General features: G+C 39.8%; 1 protein-coding gene across 13 annotated transcripts in view; it reads right to left on the minus strand.

The window, feature by feature from the left end:
* Positions 1 to 9,906: 9,906 nt before the first annotated feature.
* Positions 9,907 to 20,122, minus strand: part of LOC309627583 (uncharacterized protein) — a 52,667-nt gene continuing 42,451 nt past the window's right edge. For 2 of the 13 annotated variants that reach the window (XR_014243818.1, XR_014243819.1), the window contains 4 exons: positions 19,599 to 19,682; positions 18,992 to 19,274; positions 15,132 to 15,268; positions 9,907 to 14,110 (listed from right to left, as the gene is read on the minus strand). Coding sequence is in view for 4 of the 13 variants with exons in the window: in XM_082389698.1 (XP_082245824.1) it covers positions 11,383 to 11,458; positions 15,132 to 15,268; positions 18,992 to 19,147 (369 nt within the window). In the remaining 9 variants the exon portion in view is untranslated. Of the gene's footprint in view, positions 14,111 to 15,131; positions 19,683 to 20,122 lie in introns of all 13 variants that reach the window. The other 11 variants (XR_014243817.1, XR_014243820.1, XM_082389700.1 and 8 more) reach the window with 11 other exon arrangements.

The raw sequence follows: 20,122 nt of genomic DNA on the forward strand, positions 1-20,122 counted from the left end.
ATGTAAAATTCCTATTTTTATTTGTTCTCCTTCAAAGATTATGCCTTTTTTGATATTGCCTCAGACCAAAAACTGGCAGGATAATGATATGGTCATGACATCGATAACTTACATTTGTGAGTGCAATTTTAACTTTTTAAATACTTTCACATCTGGGTACAAGGCTCTAGGACAGAAATAAGAGCAATTAAAATAATGTACAAGGCCAACAAAAACTGAAATGGCCACATAATTAAATAACATATTTTAAAGCTCATATTGAAACATCAAAAGAAAAACACTTTAAAAAGAAAATCTCATAATATTGCCCACTTTACATTCCCAGAAACCTCTCCAATTATTCTTTAATTCCAAAGAATTTCCCTGACTGCTTAATCTTTGTTCTCCTGGGATACTGTTGAGGAACAAATATATTTCCCAGAAGCCTTAGGACATAGTGAGTCCCTCAAGGTGCTCCGAATCCTAACCATGTTTACTATGCAGTGTTTGGAACTCAGTAAATATAATGACTAAGAAAACCATTTTGGCTATTACAGTGTGATTTCAGATGATTCTTATCAAATTTTATCATGGTTTTATGAATAATTACAGTGGTCCAATAAAAAGCCTATATGTACTTCATGTCCCACATAAAAATTAACACTGTGATAATCTACTGTTAGCATAAATCATATCCAATTAGCATCTATGTTGATTGGAAATTCATCTTTTCCAAATCTTGAAGAATTCAGAAACACCAATACATTAGTAGTATGTAGGAGGAATAAACATGTTGAGTAATTTAGACATTTGTTACCTGAGAAATCTGAAATGAACAGAGCTATTCTCATTTAAAAATTGAGGTGAACAGACTTTGTCCACATGAAATTATACATACATAGATGGACATGAGAAGCGCTCTTCTTATAGCCATCCTATACGTACACACCTGCCATTCTCAGCACAAGCTTCCATCATAAAGGTGGGCTAATGTTCCAGGGCACAGCTGGAGTGGAGGCCACCGTGACCATGCTTCAAGCAATAGAAAAGAGAAAGGCAGAAAGGGCAATAGGGCATGTCCTAGCACTTTCTCCTTTTAAAGAGAGAACATTGTCCAGCAATGTTTGCTTTTAATTCATTGGCAAGGGAGTCTCACATGTACAACTCAGAATAAAATCAGGTTTCTTCCATAGAGGCTCAAGAAATATGAAAGTTGTAAGAGCTAGCTGGTTGGCTCTAATATAGCCTAACCCCTCAAGAATCATGGTTAAAGAAATAGCTTCTTGGAGAATTTTCATAGTCAGTCATCCCAAAGACATAATTAAAAGGAGCATTTGTCACTTGTTTCCCAGCATCCATTCTGCCTTCTCTCAACAACAGCCCTGGTTTTCATTTGGGTATCCAGCCCTATCCCACTCTTAGTCCATGTGGTCCAGTGCAGACCTATCCCTAGTTTTAGGGATGGAACATATTACCCAGGCTTAGGCCCGATCAGCCCACTGCTGGCCAAGTGATTGGTTCATGAGGTAAACACATGACCTAAGCTAGTCCAATCAGAGTGAATCTCAAGACTTTTACTAGAATGTAAACCCAATGAAAGTAGGGAACTTCCTTCCTTGTCTTATTTGCACTGCTTCCACAGCATCTAAAACAAAGTCTGGAACAAAGTAGATAATAAATATGACTGAATGCTAAATATCTGAAAATGGAGCTAAAAGTTGAAGGAAAAATTCAATTTTAATGACATTGTTTGAATCTCTGTACCTCAGCTAAATCTACCCCTAGGTCATTCAGTCAATAAATTTTCTTTGTTTGCTTATACCAGTTTGAGCTTGGATTTCTCTTACTTGCAACCAAAAGGCAATAGGGAAATAGGCAGGACAAGCAGTCTAATCCAGTAAGGGCTTGATAATTCATTAGGTTCAGAACATGTCAATCATTTAGCAAAAGAGATAAAAACAGACAGGCAATTTAATGAGTAGAACTTTGGAGCACGAAGAGATGAGGATTCATCCTCCAATGACATGTTTTGTTTTTTAAAAATCAGTGAGTCTTTTCAACAAATTGTGCTAGACATCCACATGCAAAAAATGAATCTAGACACAGACCTTTCTCCTTTCACAAAAATCAAATCAAAATGGATCATAGGCCTAAATGTAAAATGCAAAAGTATAAAACTCCTAGAAGGTAACATAGGAGAAAATCTAGATAAAACACCAAATCATGACCCATAAAAGAAAAAAATTGATAAGTTGGACTTTATTAAAATTTAAAACATCTGCCCTGAAAAAGATACTGTTAAGAGAAAAGACAAGCCACAAACTGGGAGAAAATATTCGCAAAGACGTAACTGCAAATAAAGAACTTATATCCAAAATACGTAAAGAACACCTAAAACTCAACAGTAAGAAAAAAACCCAATTTAAAAATGAGCAAAAGATCTAAACAGACACCTCCGCAAAATACCTTACCTCATCTGTAAATCTTCTTTGGCAGTTTCTTACAAAACTAAATATATTCTTACCATATGATCCAGCAATTGTGCTCCTTGGTATGTACCCAAATGGGTTGAACACTATGGCCACATGAAAACCTGAATACAGATGTTTGTAGCAGCTTTATTAATTATTACCAACACTTGGAAGCAACAAGATGCCCTTTCAATAGGTAAATGGATAAAAAAAAATGTGGTACATCCAGATAATGGAATATTATTTGAAACAAAGAAATAAAAATTAATGTTTAAATAATCAATGAGAATAAATTTTATAGTAATATTCCCCCTACCTTTATATATCTTTCAAATTTCTATAACAAAAAAATTTATACAGTGTACATATCTAGAAATTCCATATCTAGGATTTTATCCTTATAGATATATGGAAACATTAATCAAAAATTTATGTCAAAGGATTATGTAGTGTTGTTAGGAATAGCAAAAGCCAGGGAACAATTAAATATCCATTACAAAAGAACTGGATAAGTAAATTGTGCTTCCTTTACAAGTGGAATACTACAGGGCAGTTAAAAAAGCAGCCTCTTTGTAGAATGTAAATAAGCTCCATGAGGAAAGGAATTGTTTTTTTTTGGTTCACTAATATATCCCAAATAACTGTGCCTAGCACAGGAAGAGTGCTCAATAAATATTTGCTGAATAAATGAGTAGGGAATAATTGTTATACTTTTTTAAAGCAAGGAACAGGGACTTCCCTGGTGGCACAGTGGTTAAGAATCCGCCTCCCAATGTAGGAGACACGGGTTCAAGCCCTGGTCCGGGAAAATCCCACATGCCGCAGAGCAACTAGGCCCATGCGCCACAACTACTAAGTCTGAACTCTAGAGCCCAAGAGCCACAACTACTGAGCCTGCGTGCCACAACTACTGAAGCCCGTGCAAATAGACCCCATGTTCTGCAACAAGAGAAGCCACCACAATAAGAAGCCCAGGCACCGCTACAAAGAGTAGCCCCCGTTCACCGCAACGAGAGAATGCTCACACGCAGCAACAAAGACCCAACGCAGCCAAAAAAAAAAAAAAAAATCCAATAAATAAATAAATAAATAAATAAAGCAAGGAACAAAAAATGTGGGTATAGTGTGGCTTCATGTATGTAAATTTAAAAGATATAAATATATATGCATGAATATGTATTTTTTAGCTCTACAAGGATACATATGAATCTGGTAACCAGGAAGAAGAAATGGAGACTGGTATTTAGGGAAAGGAAGAGGATTTAACCTCACTGTGGTCAACAAAAAAAATCGATAAGGAACTGAAGAATGCTTCAATAGAAAAATGGGCAAGATATGAATAGGCAACTCACAAAAGAAGAAAGAGAAATGATCAATACTCAAACTAATAATAGAATGAATCCCAGTAAAAACAAATAATCGCTTTTACCTATCAAATTTATAGATTTAAAAAGATCGTCAAAATGCAGAGTTAACAAGGGTAGAGGGAAATGGCACATTCATTCACTGTTGATGACAGTATAAATTAGTATATCCTTTCTGGAGGGCAAATCAGCCTTCAACAATTTGTAACAAAATGTATAATAAAGTTAGATACCTTCCTTACCGTTAATCCAAGCTATCCAACTGCCAAGGATAAAAGAAATGTGGAAAGTTGTTTGCACAAAGAGATTCAAAGCAATGGGAATTCCCTGCTGTTCTAATGGTTAGGACTCCATGTTCTCACTGCCAAAGGGTCCAGGTTTGATCCCTGGTCAGGGAACTAAAATCCCACAAGCCGTCCAGTGCGGCAAAAAAAAAAAAGCAATGTAGATTATTTTATATACACATGGAAAATTTTTTGTTTACCAATAGAAGACTAGGGATAATGAACCCAATTCCACTGTTGGGTAGAGGTGTGTGGTTATTCCCCACACCACCAAGCAATTCTTGGACACCAGTTGGGTGTCCTAACAAGTCAACTCAGTTCTGACACTGTCTACCTGGAGATAGCATCAGATCCCACAGGTTGAGGGCCCAGTCCCACAAGACGGCCACCTCCCTGCCCCACCTCCCCTTCAAAAGTCAGTCACAAATCCAAGTTTTTACCTGTATATCTGATCAACTAGCTATAAACCAAAGGTTCCTCCAACCCCCTCCTTTAGCTCAATTAATTTGCTAGTGTGGTTCGCAGAATTCAGAGGAACATTTTACTTACTAGATCACTGGTTTATTATAAAAGGATATAACTCAGAAACAGCCAGTTGGAAGAGATGCATAGAGCAAGGTATGGGGAAAGAGTGCAGAGCTTTCATGTCCTCTCTAGACACACGACACTCCCCAAATCTCCAAATCACCAGCTTGGAAGCTCTCTGAAGCCATCTTTTTGGAATTTTTATGGAGGCTTCAATTACATAGGTATGGTTTAAATCATTGGTCATTCATGATTAAACTCAATCTCCAGCCCTTCTCCCCTCCAAGTAGGTCAGGGGGAAGGGACTGAAAGTTTCAACCCTCTAATCACAGGGCTGGCTCTCCTGGCAACCAGCCCCCATCCTTAGGTGGGGTCCAAAAGTCACTTCGTTAATGTAACAAAAGACACCTTTGTTGTTCTGTCACTTAGGAAATTCCAAGGCTTTTAGGAGCTCTGTGCCAGTAACAGGGATGAAGACCAAATATATATTTCTTATTATTAATCACAGTATCACAGTAAGTAAATTTTAGTATGTATATTCAATGAAATATCATGCAGACATTTAAATTTGTTTATTTATATACTTCTGGATTTGGAAAGCTGTTCACAGCATATTGTTGAGTAAAAGAAAAAAGATCACAAAAGAAAACAACAAGAATTCCCATTAAAAAAATGAAAAGAAAAATATCTGAAACCTGCAGCAAATGTCATATTTAAAGGTTAAACATTAGAAGTACAATCATTAAGATTAGAAATAAGATAAAAGACAAGAATACTCAATTATCACCAGTAATACTCAACATTGTACTAGCTGTCCTGGTCATTGCCATATGAAAATAAATGAAATAAACTGCATAAATGCAGGTTGCAAAGCAACAAAACTCATTATTTGTACAATATGACTGACAACCTAGAAAATGCAAGGAAATCACTAAAAAAATATTATTCAATAAATAGAGGAGCTTAATAAGGGGTGAGATATAAGATCAATGTATAAAAGTCAATTGCTGTGGTTTATGTCAAAGAGTGTTTTTCCTACGTTTTCCTCTAAGAGTTTTATAGTTTCTGGTCTTACAGCTGGAAGAATCAGACTCCCTGACTTCAAACTATACTACAAAGCTACAGTAATCAAGACAGTATGGTATTGGAACAAAAACAGAAATGTAGATCAATGGTACAGGATAGAAGCCCAGAGATAAACCCACACACATATGGTCACCTAATTTATGACAAAGGAGGCAAGAACATACAATGGAGAAAAGACAGCCTCTTCAATAAATGGTGTTGGGAAAACTGGACAGCTACCTGTAAAAGAATGAAATTAGATCACTACCTAACACCATACACAAAAATAAACTCTAAATGGATTAAAGACCTAAATGACCCAGCAATCCCACTACTGGGCATATACCCTGAGAAAACCATAATTCTAAAAGACACATGTACCCCAATGTTCATTACAGCACTATTTACAATAGCCAGGACATGGAAGCAACCTAAATGTCCAATCATAGATGAATGGATAAATAAGATGTGGTACATATATACAATGGAATATTACTCAGCCATAAAAAGGAATGAAATTGGGTCATTTGTAGAGATATGGATGGACCTAGAGTCTGCCATACAGAGTGAAGTAAGCCAGAAAGAGAAAAACAAATATCGTATATTAACACATATATGTGGAATCTAGAAAAATGGTACAGATGAACCTATTTGTAGGGAAGGAATAGAAACGAAGACGTAGAGAATGGACATGTAGACAAAGGGGGGGAAGGAGAGGGTGGGACAAACTGGGAGATTAGGTTTGACATAAATACACTACCGTGTGTAAAACAGATAGCTAGTGGGAACCTGCTGTATAGCACAGGAAGCTCAGCTCGGTGCTCTCTGACGACCTAGATGGGTGGGATGGGGAGGGTGGGAGGAAGGTCCAAGAGGGAAGGGATATGTGTATACATATAGCTGATTCAATTCATTGTACAGCAGAAAATAACACAACATTGTAAAGCAATTTTACTCCAATAAATATATAATAAACTCAAAAATAAAATAAAAGTCAATTGCTTTCTTTTATGAGCAATAACCACTTAATACTTAAGCAGGAATATCCAAGATTGCCCATATGAGGTGAACAATCTAAGCCATCATTAAAGGACTAAAAGATGTCAATTTTTCTCCAACATTAATGTATAAATTCAATGTAATCCCAACCAGAATCCAAAGGAGTTTTACTTAATGGAAACTGACAAATTCTTAACTTCTTCTTCTTTTTTTTTTTAATATTTAAGCCTGCGAGATCTTCGTTGTGGCATGAGGGATCTTTTTTAGTTACGGCATGCAGGCTCTTAGTTGTGGCATGAGGGATCTAGTTCCCTGACCAGGGATCAAACCCGGGCCCTCTGCATTGTGAGCGCAGAGTCTTAACCACTGGACCACCAGGGAAGTCCCTGATTCTTAACCTCTTATGTGAAATACACACACACACACACACACACACACACAAGAATAGCCAAGAAAATTTTGAAAAATGAAGATAAAATAAAGGAGACGACTGTGCTACCACAAATAGTTATGGCAGTTAAACAATGTGTATATATAGTTTTAAACATCAGTATGATAAAATAAAAACAAAGTTAACACACAGGCAACTGACTAGGAGAAAAAAGTTTCAACTTTCAGCTGATGAATGATTACTGATTGTATGTATATATGCACACATGTTCAGTGATTTTATATATATATAGTCACTATATATGTATTATGTTATGTATATATTCATTATATATGTAGTCATTATATATCTATAGTATATATAAATTACTTATAAAAAGATAACACGTTAGAAAAATAGGTAAAAAATATGAATAGGTACTTAGAGATGAGGAAATTAAAATGGCCAATAAACATGAAACAAGAGGAACAAAGTCCTCTTTGGTTCAGATCAAACCAATAAGGTTCTATTGTTTTTTGTTCACTATAATGGCAAATTTTTAAAAGACCCATAATGTCAAGTAGTATAGGAAAGCGGATGGATCGATACTGACACAGTCATTTAGGATTGAGATTGTCAGTATCTACCAACTCTTGAGATTTCTAAACCAATTAACCCAGCAATCATACCTGTATAAATACAATCTGTAGAAAAATTGGCAATGAATTTCATGTCCATCAATAGCATATACTTGTTAAATTGCTGAGAATTCTAACAGCAATTTAAAATAAAGATGATTCTATTTTTATTAAAATTTTCTAAGACATATTCTCCAGTTACTATTGCGATAACAAACTCTCCCAAACTTAGTGAATTAAAACCACCACCAGGAATCAGACAGGGCACAGCGAGACTGCCTGGTCTCTGCTCCAGGAAGTCTGGAAGGAGCTGCGAGGACTCAACAGTCATTCACTGAGTTATTCATCTGTGGTGATGCTCAACTACAGCCCCTACAAGGGGCCTCTCCCTTTGCCTGAGCTTCTTCAGAAAGTGATGATGGCCTCAGGATAGTGCAATATTACATGGTGACTCAGGGCTCCAAAAGTAGACATTCCATCAAACGATGGAGAAACTGCATTGTCTCTCCTGACCGAGCTTCATAAGTCAGTGTCACTTCCGCCAATTTCTACTGTCACAAGCCTGCCCAGATTCCAGGGGAAGGGACACAGACCCTATCTCTCAATGTCAAAGTCACATTGTAAGAGCATGAAAGTACACAGAATATCATTTCAAAAGATAGATGGCAAACTGTTAAGAACTGTTAGCTCCGAGGAGTGGGGTGAGATTATAGTAGTAGGAGATGGATGCGACCATTTGCTTTTCCTATAATGGGCTGGGACTTCACAATGAGTCCCCAGTTGAGATGTGTAAAGGACAAGAAGTAGTGTGTCTGGAAAACTGCATGCAAATAAAATGGGGCATGAGACATGATTTGGTGCCAATCAAACTACCTCAGCTAAATTTCTAAAAAGCATGATCTGGTATCCAACCACTCAAATGTCAGCCACTGTGGAGATGAGTGGAAAACATCAAAATGGATGTCCTGATACTTGAGCCAGGCAGTCCAATCTGTGGCTAGACTTAGGTTGGTAAAGAAGCTGGGACCCTAACAACTCATGAGCTTCTATGCTTTTTGGTTTGTTTTGTATCACTTTAGCTTTCTAGTAAAAAGTCCCTTTAAAAAGTACAGTTTGTTCTCAACTATAAAAACAGAAAAAAAAGGATATTTTCTACTTATAAGGATCCTTTTAACCAAGTTCAACTCTAGATCTTGATTCAGATTACAGGTGGGGCTACAAGCAAGAATAAAGGAAGCCTGGTTTCATAGTGGGGTTTTCTTACTGAATTCAACCATTTTCAACTGAAATTACTTTTTGCATGTAGACTAAATCTTTAGTAGAAGTTTATTTTTAAAAAGTTCAGATTCATAACATTTTGTGGTGAATACCAAGACTTATTGTGAAAATACAGTAATCAAGACACTGAGGTAGTAGCATAAGGATGACCTTATGGAATGGAATACAGAGCCCAGGAATAGTCCCACATAGTCAAATCAATAGTCATTTGATTTTTGACTGAGATGCCAAAGCAATCCAATGGGGACAGGAAAGTCTTCTCAATAAATGGGGGGAAAACTGTTCATACATATGGGGGGTGGGGAGAACCCAATCCTTACCTCATAGCATATACAAAAATTAATTTGAGTTGGATAACAGACATAGTAAAAGTTAGAACTATAAAGCTTCTAGTCTAGAAGAAAGTGCAGGAGTATATTTTTGTGACCTAAAAGACAGGAAGAGGACATGGAAAGCAATAAAAGAAAACAGTGGATAAATTTATCTTCAAAATTTAAAAATCCCTCTCTTAAAGACATTGTTAAGAAAATGAATAGGCTATCCAGAAAGTAGAAGAAAATTACTGCAAAGCATATATTGGGATAAAGGAGTAGCGTCTAGGATATTTTTAAGAATCCGTACAACTCATTAATAAAAGACAAACAACCCAAAACAGGACACTGAGACGAAAGTCAAGTGATGCTCCGCGTAGAAAAACACCCAGACGCTTGAAAAAATTACTCAATGCCATTGCCACCCTCATATTTTACCCAAACTCTGTATACAGTGAAAGAATCATTTAATATTTTTAAAAAATAACATTAATTGGCATATAAACATGCCCATTATAAAGAAAATCTGATACAAAAATAAATATTTCCTTCCTTCCATTTACCTCATCCTAATTAACTCTTCAAAAAGTATGGGTAATAATAATTCACACACACACCAAGCTGAGTTACATATAATTATGTTTTTATTTCACAGCCTGTTAAAAGTATAAACCACAAAGTATTTTGAAAAACAGACATGAAGTATCATTTAGCAGCCACAATATTAAAAAAATAAAGTAAAAGAATGAATTACACAACAGAATAAAATAATCTCTGCTGACTTTGACTAGGAACACATAATGTTCACTAGGAATGTTAAATGATTGGCACTACCCCTTTCCCATCACCAATTATTACTAAAATCAATCACAGGATCTATTCCCAGGAGACCATTCCACTTATACCTACGTTCAATGTGTAAATGTCAAGTTAACATCTTGAATTTAGTTCCAAAATACCATGTTTCCTTTTCCTCTGGGAGACAAGTTCAATGGCGAGGTGGAACAGTGAAGACCATGGAACACCAAGCATGTGACTTACATGGTGACTCTAACCATCCTCCTCCCCATACACACACCCAGCAAGTTCTAAAACACAGGAAAGAGAAAGGTGTGTACTATGCTGTACAGCACAATAGACACTGGCCGCATGTGGCTATTTACATTTAAATTATTTAAAAGTAGATAAAATTTAAATTTACCTCCTCAATCACAGTAGCCACATTTCAAGTGTTCGCTAACCCCATGTGGCTAGTGGCTACCATATAAGACAGTTCAGATATAGAACATTTCTGTCATCACAGAAAGTTCTTTTGGACAGCCCTGGGTGTGGGAAGTGTTTCTTCTCCCTTTGCTGAGCCAGGATGTAGGCTGCATATGGAAGCAGTTCTGAGAAGCAATTCTTCCAGGATATTCCTAGATTGGTGGTGGAGTCACAGAAGGGAGTAAAGTAGCCTTTCTTCACATAGATTACCCTCCCCGGTGCGTGAAAGGAATGATCTTTTTATGGGGATCAAATACACAACTAGATTCCACCAAAAATTTGTCAGGAAAATCAGAGAAGAGAGAAATGAAGCAGATGTGGAAGTAGCAAGGTAGGACATTCCTCATCCCATTTCAAACCTCCATGAAGAGATTATGTCCTCCAAGACAGTGTGCAGGTTCCCAGCATCTTCCTCTAGAAAAGCCTGATGGGGGCAAGGATGTTGGCTGAGAGAGAAGGTCAGTCCTGGTAAGTGTTTCATGAGAAAACCTAACACGTCTTCACTCTACTCACTCTCTCAGAGCGCAGCAGTGTTGCTTGGAGTGTTGCCAGTTGTGAAGGAGCTACAGTTTTGACATGTTTCAAGCATTATGCTTCTTTACTACTGTATTTTGTATCCAGGGCACAGACTACAAGTTGTTCACCCAAGATCCACCATTATCTTCTTCCTTATCAAGAGAACTCAGATTTTTGTTGAAGGCAGTTATATGTCCAGCTACAAGAACTACCTTTCTCAGCCAACCTTAGACATAGCAGGAGCCAATGACACAGTCTGGCCAATGAGATGTAAGCAAAAGTTGCCGGGCTGCCGAAAGCTCTTTAAACGGAAGCGGACTCAAACTGGCGTGCTCTGTTTTCCCTTTGGGTTTCTTCCATCTTCTTGAGGGGAGCTGTAACAACCACCTTGGAACCTAAGGGAAAAGCCATGGGAACCTCAGGGGCCACCTTGACCCCGACATCTGTGAGCTGCTGAACCAACACCAGTACTAGCTGACCCCCAACCTCCTTGTTACACGAGAACAAAACGAAACCCCTACTTTGTTTAAGCCGCTGTTCAGTCCAGTAATTTCAAGATAGCAATCCACCTTGATTCCCAATAAGAAAATTTTTATCTGAAAGTAAAAAATATCTTGCCTGAAGAATCTGTACATATTCAAGTTCAAGAAACTTCATAGAATCATATTAATAAAACAAAAGTATATCTTGAACCCACCAATGCCTAAACAGACCAAAGGTGGGTGGAGGGAATAATCAGGATTACTGTGTAAAATAGCTGCTATTAAGGCAAATAAGAGGGGTTTTGGCTTAATCCATCAGGAAGTTTTTTTCTGAATGTCTATTATGTTCTCAGTGCTCTCTAAACACAGGTCTGCCCTTCTGCTTACTCAAATTCTTATATGTTAAAATGCTAACTACTCAGATAATTATTCAGATCATTATTTCATCTATAACTTTATTTTGTGTAGACAAAGTAAAAAATGGAGAATTGAGAATTGATTTCACTGATTCAAACAAACAAAAAATCAACATCAAAGATCTACAACTCAATGTTTAATTTTCCCTTTATGTGACACAGACAGCTGACAGTGATTTCCTAATGGTCCCAGAGTTTAAATTGTGGATCTAGCTTAAATAAGCACAAGTACCTCAGAGTAGCTATAAAAATAAAAACAGAGTACAGTATTCTGCAAGTACTTTCTAGGTACTACATTACTATTCTAAAAGTCTCTATATTAGTAGGTATGAATTAGAAAAAATAATCATTTCCCACTATCCTAAATGGTTTAACCATTTACAATGTTTAGAATTTTGGCCATTAAACATTTTTAACCCTATTGCACTTATTTTGAAACTATAGACAAAATTGGAAACATGAAATGTCAAGCTAAAAATAGAATATTGCATATTTTTTACTCACCTAGTTCCAAGTTTCCACCCCTGCAAGTGAACCAAAAACAAATCCTGGCACCTTGTCCATTCCCAGAAAAGCCAGTGCACGGCACACTCTGGGTAAATTTTCTCTCTTATTCTGTGCAATCACACCAGATGGCATCAGTCCTGCATCCACAGCTGTGCCTTAAAACTGAAGTTCAGACATAGGAATCCACTTTGTTAGACATTTTAGATTTCACAGGTATGACTGTGATGTCATTCTCATTCAACTTAAAATGGTTATCTTTCCAAATAGAACTGCAGATTCATTGCACTTACAAGTTTGGAAATCCGTGAAACAATCGAGATTATCCAAATAAGATTTCAAGTCTTTTTAAACAGCTGAAATTTAGAAACAACAATGAAATATGAACAGTTGAAACAGAATACTGATATTATATAACAATCGAATTATGGCCCATTTCCTTATAATGTAAGAAATTCAACTCAGTTTCTAACATTGCTGAAGAGTCACTAAAAACCTCATATTGAAAATAAAATACAGCAATTTTCTATAATCAACTTACCCTTATATAACGAGCAGTTATTTTAAATGTTCCTGACTTTTCAAAATGTTTTAATGCCTAGCTCATATGTACACTGTCTTCAAAAACAGACTTGGTGGAGTGATTGTCAGGACCAGGGTGTGGTCAGTGGATGGAGCAGCCAATATGTACAAGCCTGGCACCTAGGCCATTGTGGGCGTCAGAGTGCTAGATTAAAAATGTATACAGGTAGCACAAAATTTGAGTTCAAAAGTAGTTCTAATGTGAGAGATCGATCTATGTTGCGTTCTTAAAAATGATGATTGAATAAATGAATGGAACAGGGCAGCTCATGTAGAGAAGTCAAAGTTTCAAAAGCAAGACCTCTAACAAAGCAAGCGCAAAGCAGGAGATCAACAGCAGCAAGTTCTGAGAGCAAATGTGAGAATTCTTAATTCCCAGATTTTAGGGCCAAGTTCCAGGCAGAGATTGGGTAATAGGAATAAATATTCATTTTTGCCTGGATAAATGGGAACTTAGTAGTTAATGAATTAGATTCTGAGGAGGTTATAAAATGGAACTGGCCACAAGAGAGAAAGGCAACCACTCTTTTCGTAGGAAACTGAGTCAGTAGAACCAGCAAAGAGATTGGCTTAATACTGGGATGGCAGCAAACTACTCACCCTGAGTTCTCTATAGTCTCCTGTCTAGAAGAGTCAGGGGTGATTTAAACCTCTGGACACCAGTGGCACTGCTATGAAGAATAAAGGATTATAAAATCAAGACAAGCAGGTGGTTAAAACAATTTGCATTCTGGTTATTTATAAAGTATGAAGGGATTGTTTTCCATCCTTGTAAACTATTATTGCTTTTTTTCTTTTTTAATAAATTTATGTATTTATTTTTGGCTGTGTTGGGTCTTCGTTTCTGTGCGAGGGCTTTCTCCAGTTGCGGCGAGCGGGGGCCCCTCTTCATCGCAGTGCACGGGCCTCTCACTGTCGCGGCCTCTCGTTGCAGAGCACAGGCTCCAGGTGCGCAGGCTCAGTAGTTGTGGCTCACGGGCCCAGTTGCTCCGAGGCATGTGAGATCCTCCCAGACCAGGGCTCGAACCCGTGTCCCCTGCATCGGCAGGCAGACTCTCAACCACTGCGCCAACAGGGAAGCCCCTATTATTTCTTATTAATTACTCCCATCAAAGTCCATAATTAATTACTCATCTTCAAAGTCCATATTAACCATACAACTGTATAACTACATGTCACTCCACAGGTGTCAACCAGTTAGAGAACTACTGTGCAAAGTACAATTTAGAATCACTGCAGTTGATTCTGAGATTCAAACTGGGAATTCAAATCGAGTCTTATTATACCTTCAATAGAGAGAGGTGTGTGTATGTGTATATATGTGTATATATATATATATGTGTATATATACATATATGTGTGTATATACACACATATATGCGTGTACATATGTATATACACATATGTATTTGAATTTGCTTATGACATTATATTTAAAATAAACCACTCACTTCATTAACAACAGTTCTATTCTACTAAAGTGAAATAGGAAAGCAGGAAATTATCTGAATGTGTCAGGCCAAAACTTCCCCCATAAATATTCACATAAGTGAGACTATTTTTCCTTCTCTTGAATTATTAAAATAATTGTCTTCCACTTCACTTTCATATTATCGACTTAGGCAACACTTAGTGTTTCACTGTTTTTAGCCTTTCTACATGGTCTGTCTCTGTGCCTAAAATTAATAAATGTTTTCCGTGTTACAGTCACAACAGGGACAGCTTATCTTATCCTAAACATGACTGAACCCAGATCTTCCTTTATTGAAGACAAATTGTATCTGCATTACATATTTCAACTTCAAGAACCCCTGCACTGTTTTCCAAAAGAGCATATTTATTAAAATTGCAATCACTTCTCACATCCCATTCTAATTTTTATGATCCTCTACCTAGACACTGTACTAGGTTAGGAATCAGTTTGGCTCCTTGGTTCCAGTAGAAGCTCACTGGTTCTGAGTGGGAGAGAGCCCTTTATTTCATTGCACCCATTTCCTCCATCCTAAGCTCTCACTTTTTAAAGGGCCTGGGTCTTCAAAAGTTTACCCAGGGACAAAGTGAAACCAAGAGTGGTCCCTGCTTACCATCGCAGAAAACGTCCGTCTCTGGTGTTTCCAGCCCGGTTACCCGGCTGTAACTGCATCCGCGGTCCTCCACACCCCAGCCCAGAGCAGCAGCTCGGCTCCAGAACTTGAGACGGCATAAACCGAGGAAAAAGCATCTGGAAGATAAAGTTATTTCCCAGACTAACATTGCCCAGAGCGTACTTAGGGCACACTGGTGAGCAGTTTACTCCTGCCCGTCAATCTTCCCGAAAAGGTTCTGATCACGTAGGACAGCCTACATTCTTCCTGTCCTTTTCCCGTTGCCCTACAACGCTTCAACTGCCTCTTTTCTCCAGCCCTCCATGGCGGCTCCAAGGACTCTCCCAATGGCTCCCACTCTAACGCTCACCATCCTGCTGTTTCAGACTCTAAACCTACCGCCGCAGCAATCTGCAGGCACCTACGGGGCTGGCGTCTAGAATAGGAGTAGGGATCGAGAGGAAGAGGAGATTCCCCATAAAAAAACGGGCCACTGAGTCCTCGCTCCTTGGCACCGCCAGTTGAATCCCATTTAGCATCTCCAAAGCACAAAGATACTTAAAGCAGTGTTTGGAATACTTCGAGCGCGCCCTGTTTCTTCCTGCCTCCTGTCGCAAAGGTTAGGATGACATTCGATTTTGTTTGGAAGTGGCTGGACTGAATTATCCGAATAATTTAGTGCTGTACCCCTTGGGTACAAGATAAATTGCAGTTGGACTGGAAGAAGAGCTTGCAGGTGCTCAAAGCCATCCCGGCTCCAAAAGCTAAACTTCTCTCTTTTCTGCATCTTTCCCCGCCCCGGAAAAGCTTAGGGTCCCTCCCTAAGAGCACAGCACCAGCCCAGACCCCAGACACCCGCCGTCCCTGACATCCCCGCGCGCCGCGAGCCCCGAGCCTCCCGGAGGAGAGGAGAAAGTCGCCCCTTTGCCAACCCCTCCCACGCCCAAACGGACCTGCCAGCGAGGCAGCCGAGCCTGGCCCTCGAACCCGGGCGGCCAGAGAATCGAGGCCGAGACCCAGCCCGGTGCCCGCACAGCTCCATGCCCTCCTGCCAGTGTCCGCGCGGCGCCGGTCACACCCCTTGGTCGTGGGAGAAGCCCCAAGGCTCCCGGTGCAGCGAGAGGCGCCCGGGCTGGAGCGCCCCGGCAGTGCTGGCCACGGAGTTCTTCAGCTGCTTGATGACTACGAAGAGCAGCAGGAAAAGTAAGAAGAGCAAAAAGAAGAAGAGCGCCAGGTAGAGCAGAAAGTTGAGCTCCCACTCCATGCTGAAGGCGCCGGCGCTCAGGGGCCGTGCGCGCTCCGCACCCGTTGCCTCTGGCCTGCAAGGCGCAGCCTGCCGCGTCCCACCTCCGGTCTCCCCGCGCCGGCGCTCGGGCGCCTCGCCTTGGGCAACGGCTCCGGGGTCCACCCTCGGCCTCCTCCAGCTCGGAGGAAACGCGCCAAGGAGCTGGGGTAATCCCGGCTCCCACCCTCCCGGTAGGCACGACAGCCTGTCTACGCTGAGATCCTCTCCTGAGCTCTTGGGAACGCGAGCTGATTTTTCCAGGCTCAGCCTCCCGGAGGGTGTTAGGGCTGGTGTTTTGCTAATGATCTTAAGGTCTCCACCCGCAACATCCAGTGGGGTCTCTAGCCCCCTCCCTTCCAAATTAATTTGTTTCATTATTTTCCCTTGTTCAAGCTTTCCCAAAGGGCAGGCGATGCTATGGCCCAGAGACCCAAAAGTATCAAAGGGGACAGTGAAGGTGGGGTCTAAAGGGCTGTGGGATGACTTAAGGGCGCCTGAGTCAATGCCAGGTCAAGCTGCCTTGCTCTTCAGAGTTGCAGATGCACTCAGTATAGAGTGCACATTTTTGTGGATAACAATATGGAAAAAAATGTTAGAAAAGCATTAGATTTATTTAGAAAAGCATTAAAGAGAAAATGCATTTCAAGTTATATTGTACAAAGCCCTCCAATGTTGACTTAGCATTCAATTTCTTTGGTGGAAAACAAAAACAACACAACAATTTACTTAAAGTGCTCGCTTAAGCCCCTAACACCTCTCTGTAGTGGATTAAGATCACCCACAGCCCATATGGTGCAGCTCTGAAAGAAATCCAGTTGAATTCTTGCTGTGTAACAAATTACCCAGAAACTAAGTGGCTTAAAACAACATAAACATTGGTCATCTCTCAGTTTCTGTGGGTCAATACTTCGGGAGCACTTAGGTGGGTGATTCTGACTTGGGGTTTCTTATGAGGTTCAGTCAGATGTTAGCCAAGGTGGCTGTCATCTGAAAGCTTGTCTGGAGCTGGAGAATCCATTTCCAAGGTGGCTCACTTATATGGCTGGCAAGTAGTGCTGGTTGTTGGTGGGAGGCCTCAGTTCCTTCCAATGTGGGCTTCTCCACTGGGCTGCTTGGGTGTCTGCACAACCCTCTGCTGACTTCCCCCAGAGCACAAGAGCTGAGAGCACTTCCCCCAGTGATCCAAGGGAACAAGGCAGAAACTGCAGTGCCATTTATGGCTGGCTTCAGAAGTCATATACCATTACTCCTGCAGTATCCTATTGGTCACAAGGCCAGCCCTCTTCGATGTAGGGGTCCAAGGACATGAACACCAGGAGCTAAGGATCATTGGTGGCCATCTTGGGGTCTGGCTATCAAAGCTGCTAATGCAATGGGTTTTCAATGCCCACTCTATGAGCCTCCAACTTTATTTCATTCTTTATTTGTGAAGATCCAGGAGAGGCCCCTGGAATGAATTAGGGGAATAAGGCCTGACATACACATCCCGGATTATTTAATGGGCTGCTTATAATAAATGGCTCTCCCAGTGATGGCAGGGGGTTCAAAGAAGCAGGATAGTATGGAAAAAGCTGTGAACTGGAAGTCTCAAGGACCCAATTCTAGTCTCAGCTCCACGTGTCAGTGGTCACTTCAGCTCTCTGACTCTCCGTCCCCTCACCTGTGACACACCTTGCTTACCTTTTCCTTGGATTTGTTGTGAGGATCAAAAATGAGTGGGATGTTGAGTAAGAATGTGTTTTCCTAAGTAAATGCCAGGCACTATTATTATTCTTTTACTGAGAGTCCCCAGTGTTACAGACTGCTGTGCAAAATTCCCAGGTCCTAGGCCTCTCCACCAAACATCCTACTGTGTAAGGAATCTCTCAGATCTCTCAATCTCTCTCTCAATAACATTATTGATCCACCTCATGGGCAGTAGTATGCTGGAACTGGCTCAAATTTTTTCTCAAAAATTTTGCAAGCCATTTGCTAAATACAGCTATGATTAAAAATTAAATCGTATAAACTTACAATTAAATTGTTAACAAAGGTAATAAATACTCAAAACTCATCACTTCCTCATTGTCTCACCACATTTTACTATCATCTATGCACTTGAGATTATTTACATCTGTTGTAGCTGTATGGCTGAAATGTTATACAGTAGTATGTTACTGTGTATTTCCAACTGTGCTCAGATGTCATGTAGTATCGTGAAATTGGCCACAGTAGGGTTATTTGCCTGTGGAAATGTACAAGTGCTACAAATCAGGGCCAGAGAGCCAGCTGTTAAACACTTACCAGCATATCACTGCTCACAGAGTTACTGAGGAAAATTTGAAGTCTTATACAAGTAAAGCAGAGATCCGTGATTTTTCTGACTACCCAGAATCTACACACCTCCACTCTAGGCACCACATATTCCTACTGGTAGAATTTTCCATTGTATGTAATCTTGGAAAGAAGACAGATCCCAGTGACTGCTTTCCATTGCCACCTCCCGTTATGGAAACCAAGGGGGTCAGAGATATCTTTTACCCACTCCTGATACAGTGCAGGGAGGAGGGCAGGAAGAGCCATGCCAGAAACTCACCCGCATATCCTTGACTCCAGGACTCTGAAGCTTGGGAGCAGATGCAACAGGAGAAAATGTTTGGAGGTCAGCTGCATCTGGGTGGCAGAGGAACTCCCAGGCCAGACCAGTCCCCGGAGTGATGGGGCGTGGCTCTTGCTGCTGCTTCCGTGGCATCCTTGACTCCTGCCCTTTTTCCAAACTGCCTCTTTTCTATTCTGTGAACCTCCCCTGGCTTTCCAGTAAATCTCCTTATTGCAGCAAAGCATGGTGGTTAACAGCAGCTTGCAGATGAGAATACTGCCTGATAAAGAAGGCATGACTTACTTTGCATATGTTAAGCACTCGTAATCAACAGGGTGTTTGGTAGAAAAGGCATATGCCACTTGGCACATTGCCATCCAGATATCCAAGCCATTCAAGGATGGACACTGAAGCACAGAGAGGTTAAGTGAGCTGCCCAAGACCACACAGCTAGCAAGTGGCAGCCTGCATTCTCAACCCTTATGATATATTACTTCACAGAGGAAAGTGCTCTTTTCTTATGCATGACTGTCAAATTAATGACTTTTTTTTTTTTTCTTTTGAGCATCAAACTTGAAAGAAACAAATTTCAAGAGACACATACCTTCTACTTATGTGCATCTCGGCTCCTCCCTTTGAAACCTTGAAGGTCAAAGCTTCAAATGAGCCAGTGTATCCCTGCAGAATGCTGGGGAAAGAGGCCAAGAAATGAGGATTTTATGTCACCAAGCTCGAACCCATTTCAGCCTGCCTAACCGTAACTATTTAGATTATCCATTTATCTGAGCAGCTTAAATGGATTTATAAATATTAACTAATAAATCTTCATATTCACTCTCAATAGAATTTGTATTTAAAATAACATTGCTGCCACAAAAATAACTTATTACATTTATTAGATGCTCCCAATGCTTTTTGCCTCTGGTCATTTTTATATATCTCATAAGATGGTCTGAATTTCAGTTTATATTATCACAAATGACTCCATAGGAATAAGACACCACCTTTCTCAGCCTAAATATGCATACTTCATGGAAATCCATGTGAAGAAAATCCAAGAATTTTAAAAGCCAGAAAGGACACTCGCTGTAGATAAGAGTGTTACGGTTCCATTATCTAAAAAGAAAG

This window comes from Balaenoptera borealis (genome assembly GCF_965194805.1).
Source record: "Balaenoptera borealis genome assembly, chromosome: 4".
NCBI classification, from domain to species: Eukaryota; Metazoa; Chordata; class Mammalia; order Artiodactyla; family Balaenopteridae; genus Balaenoptera; species Balaenoptera borealis.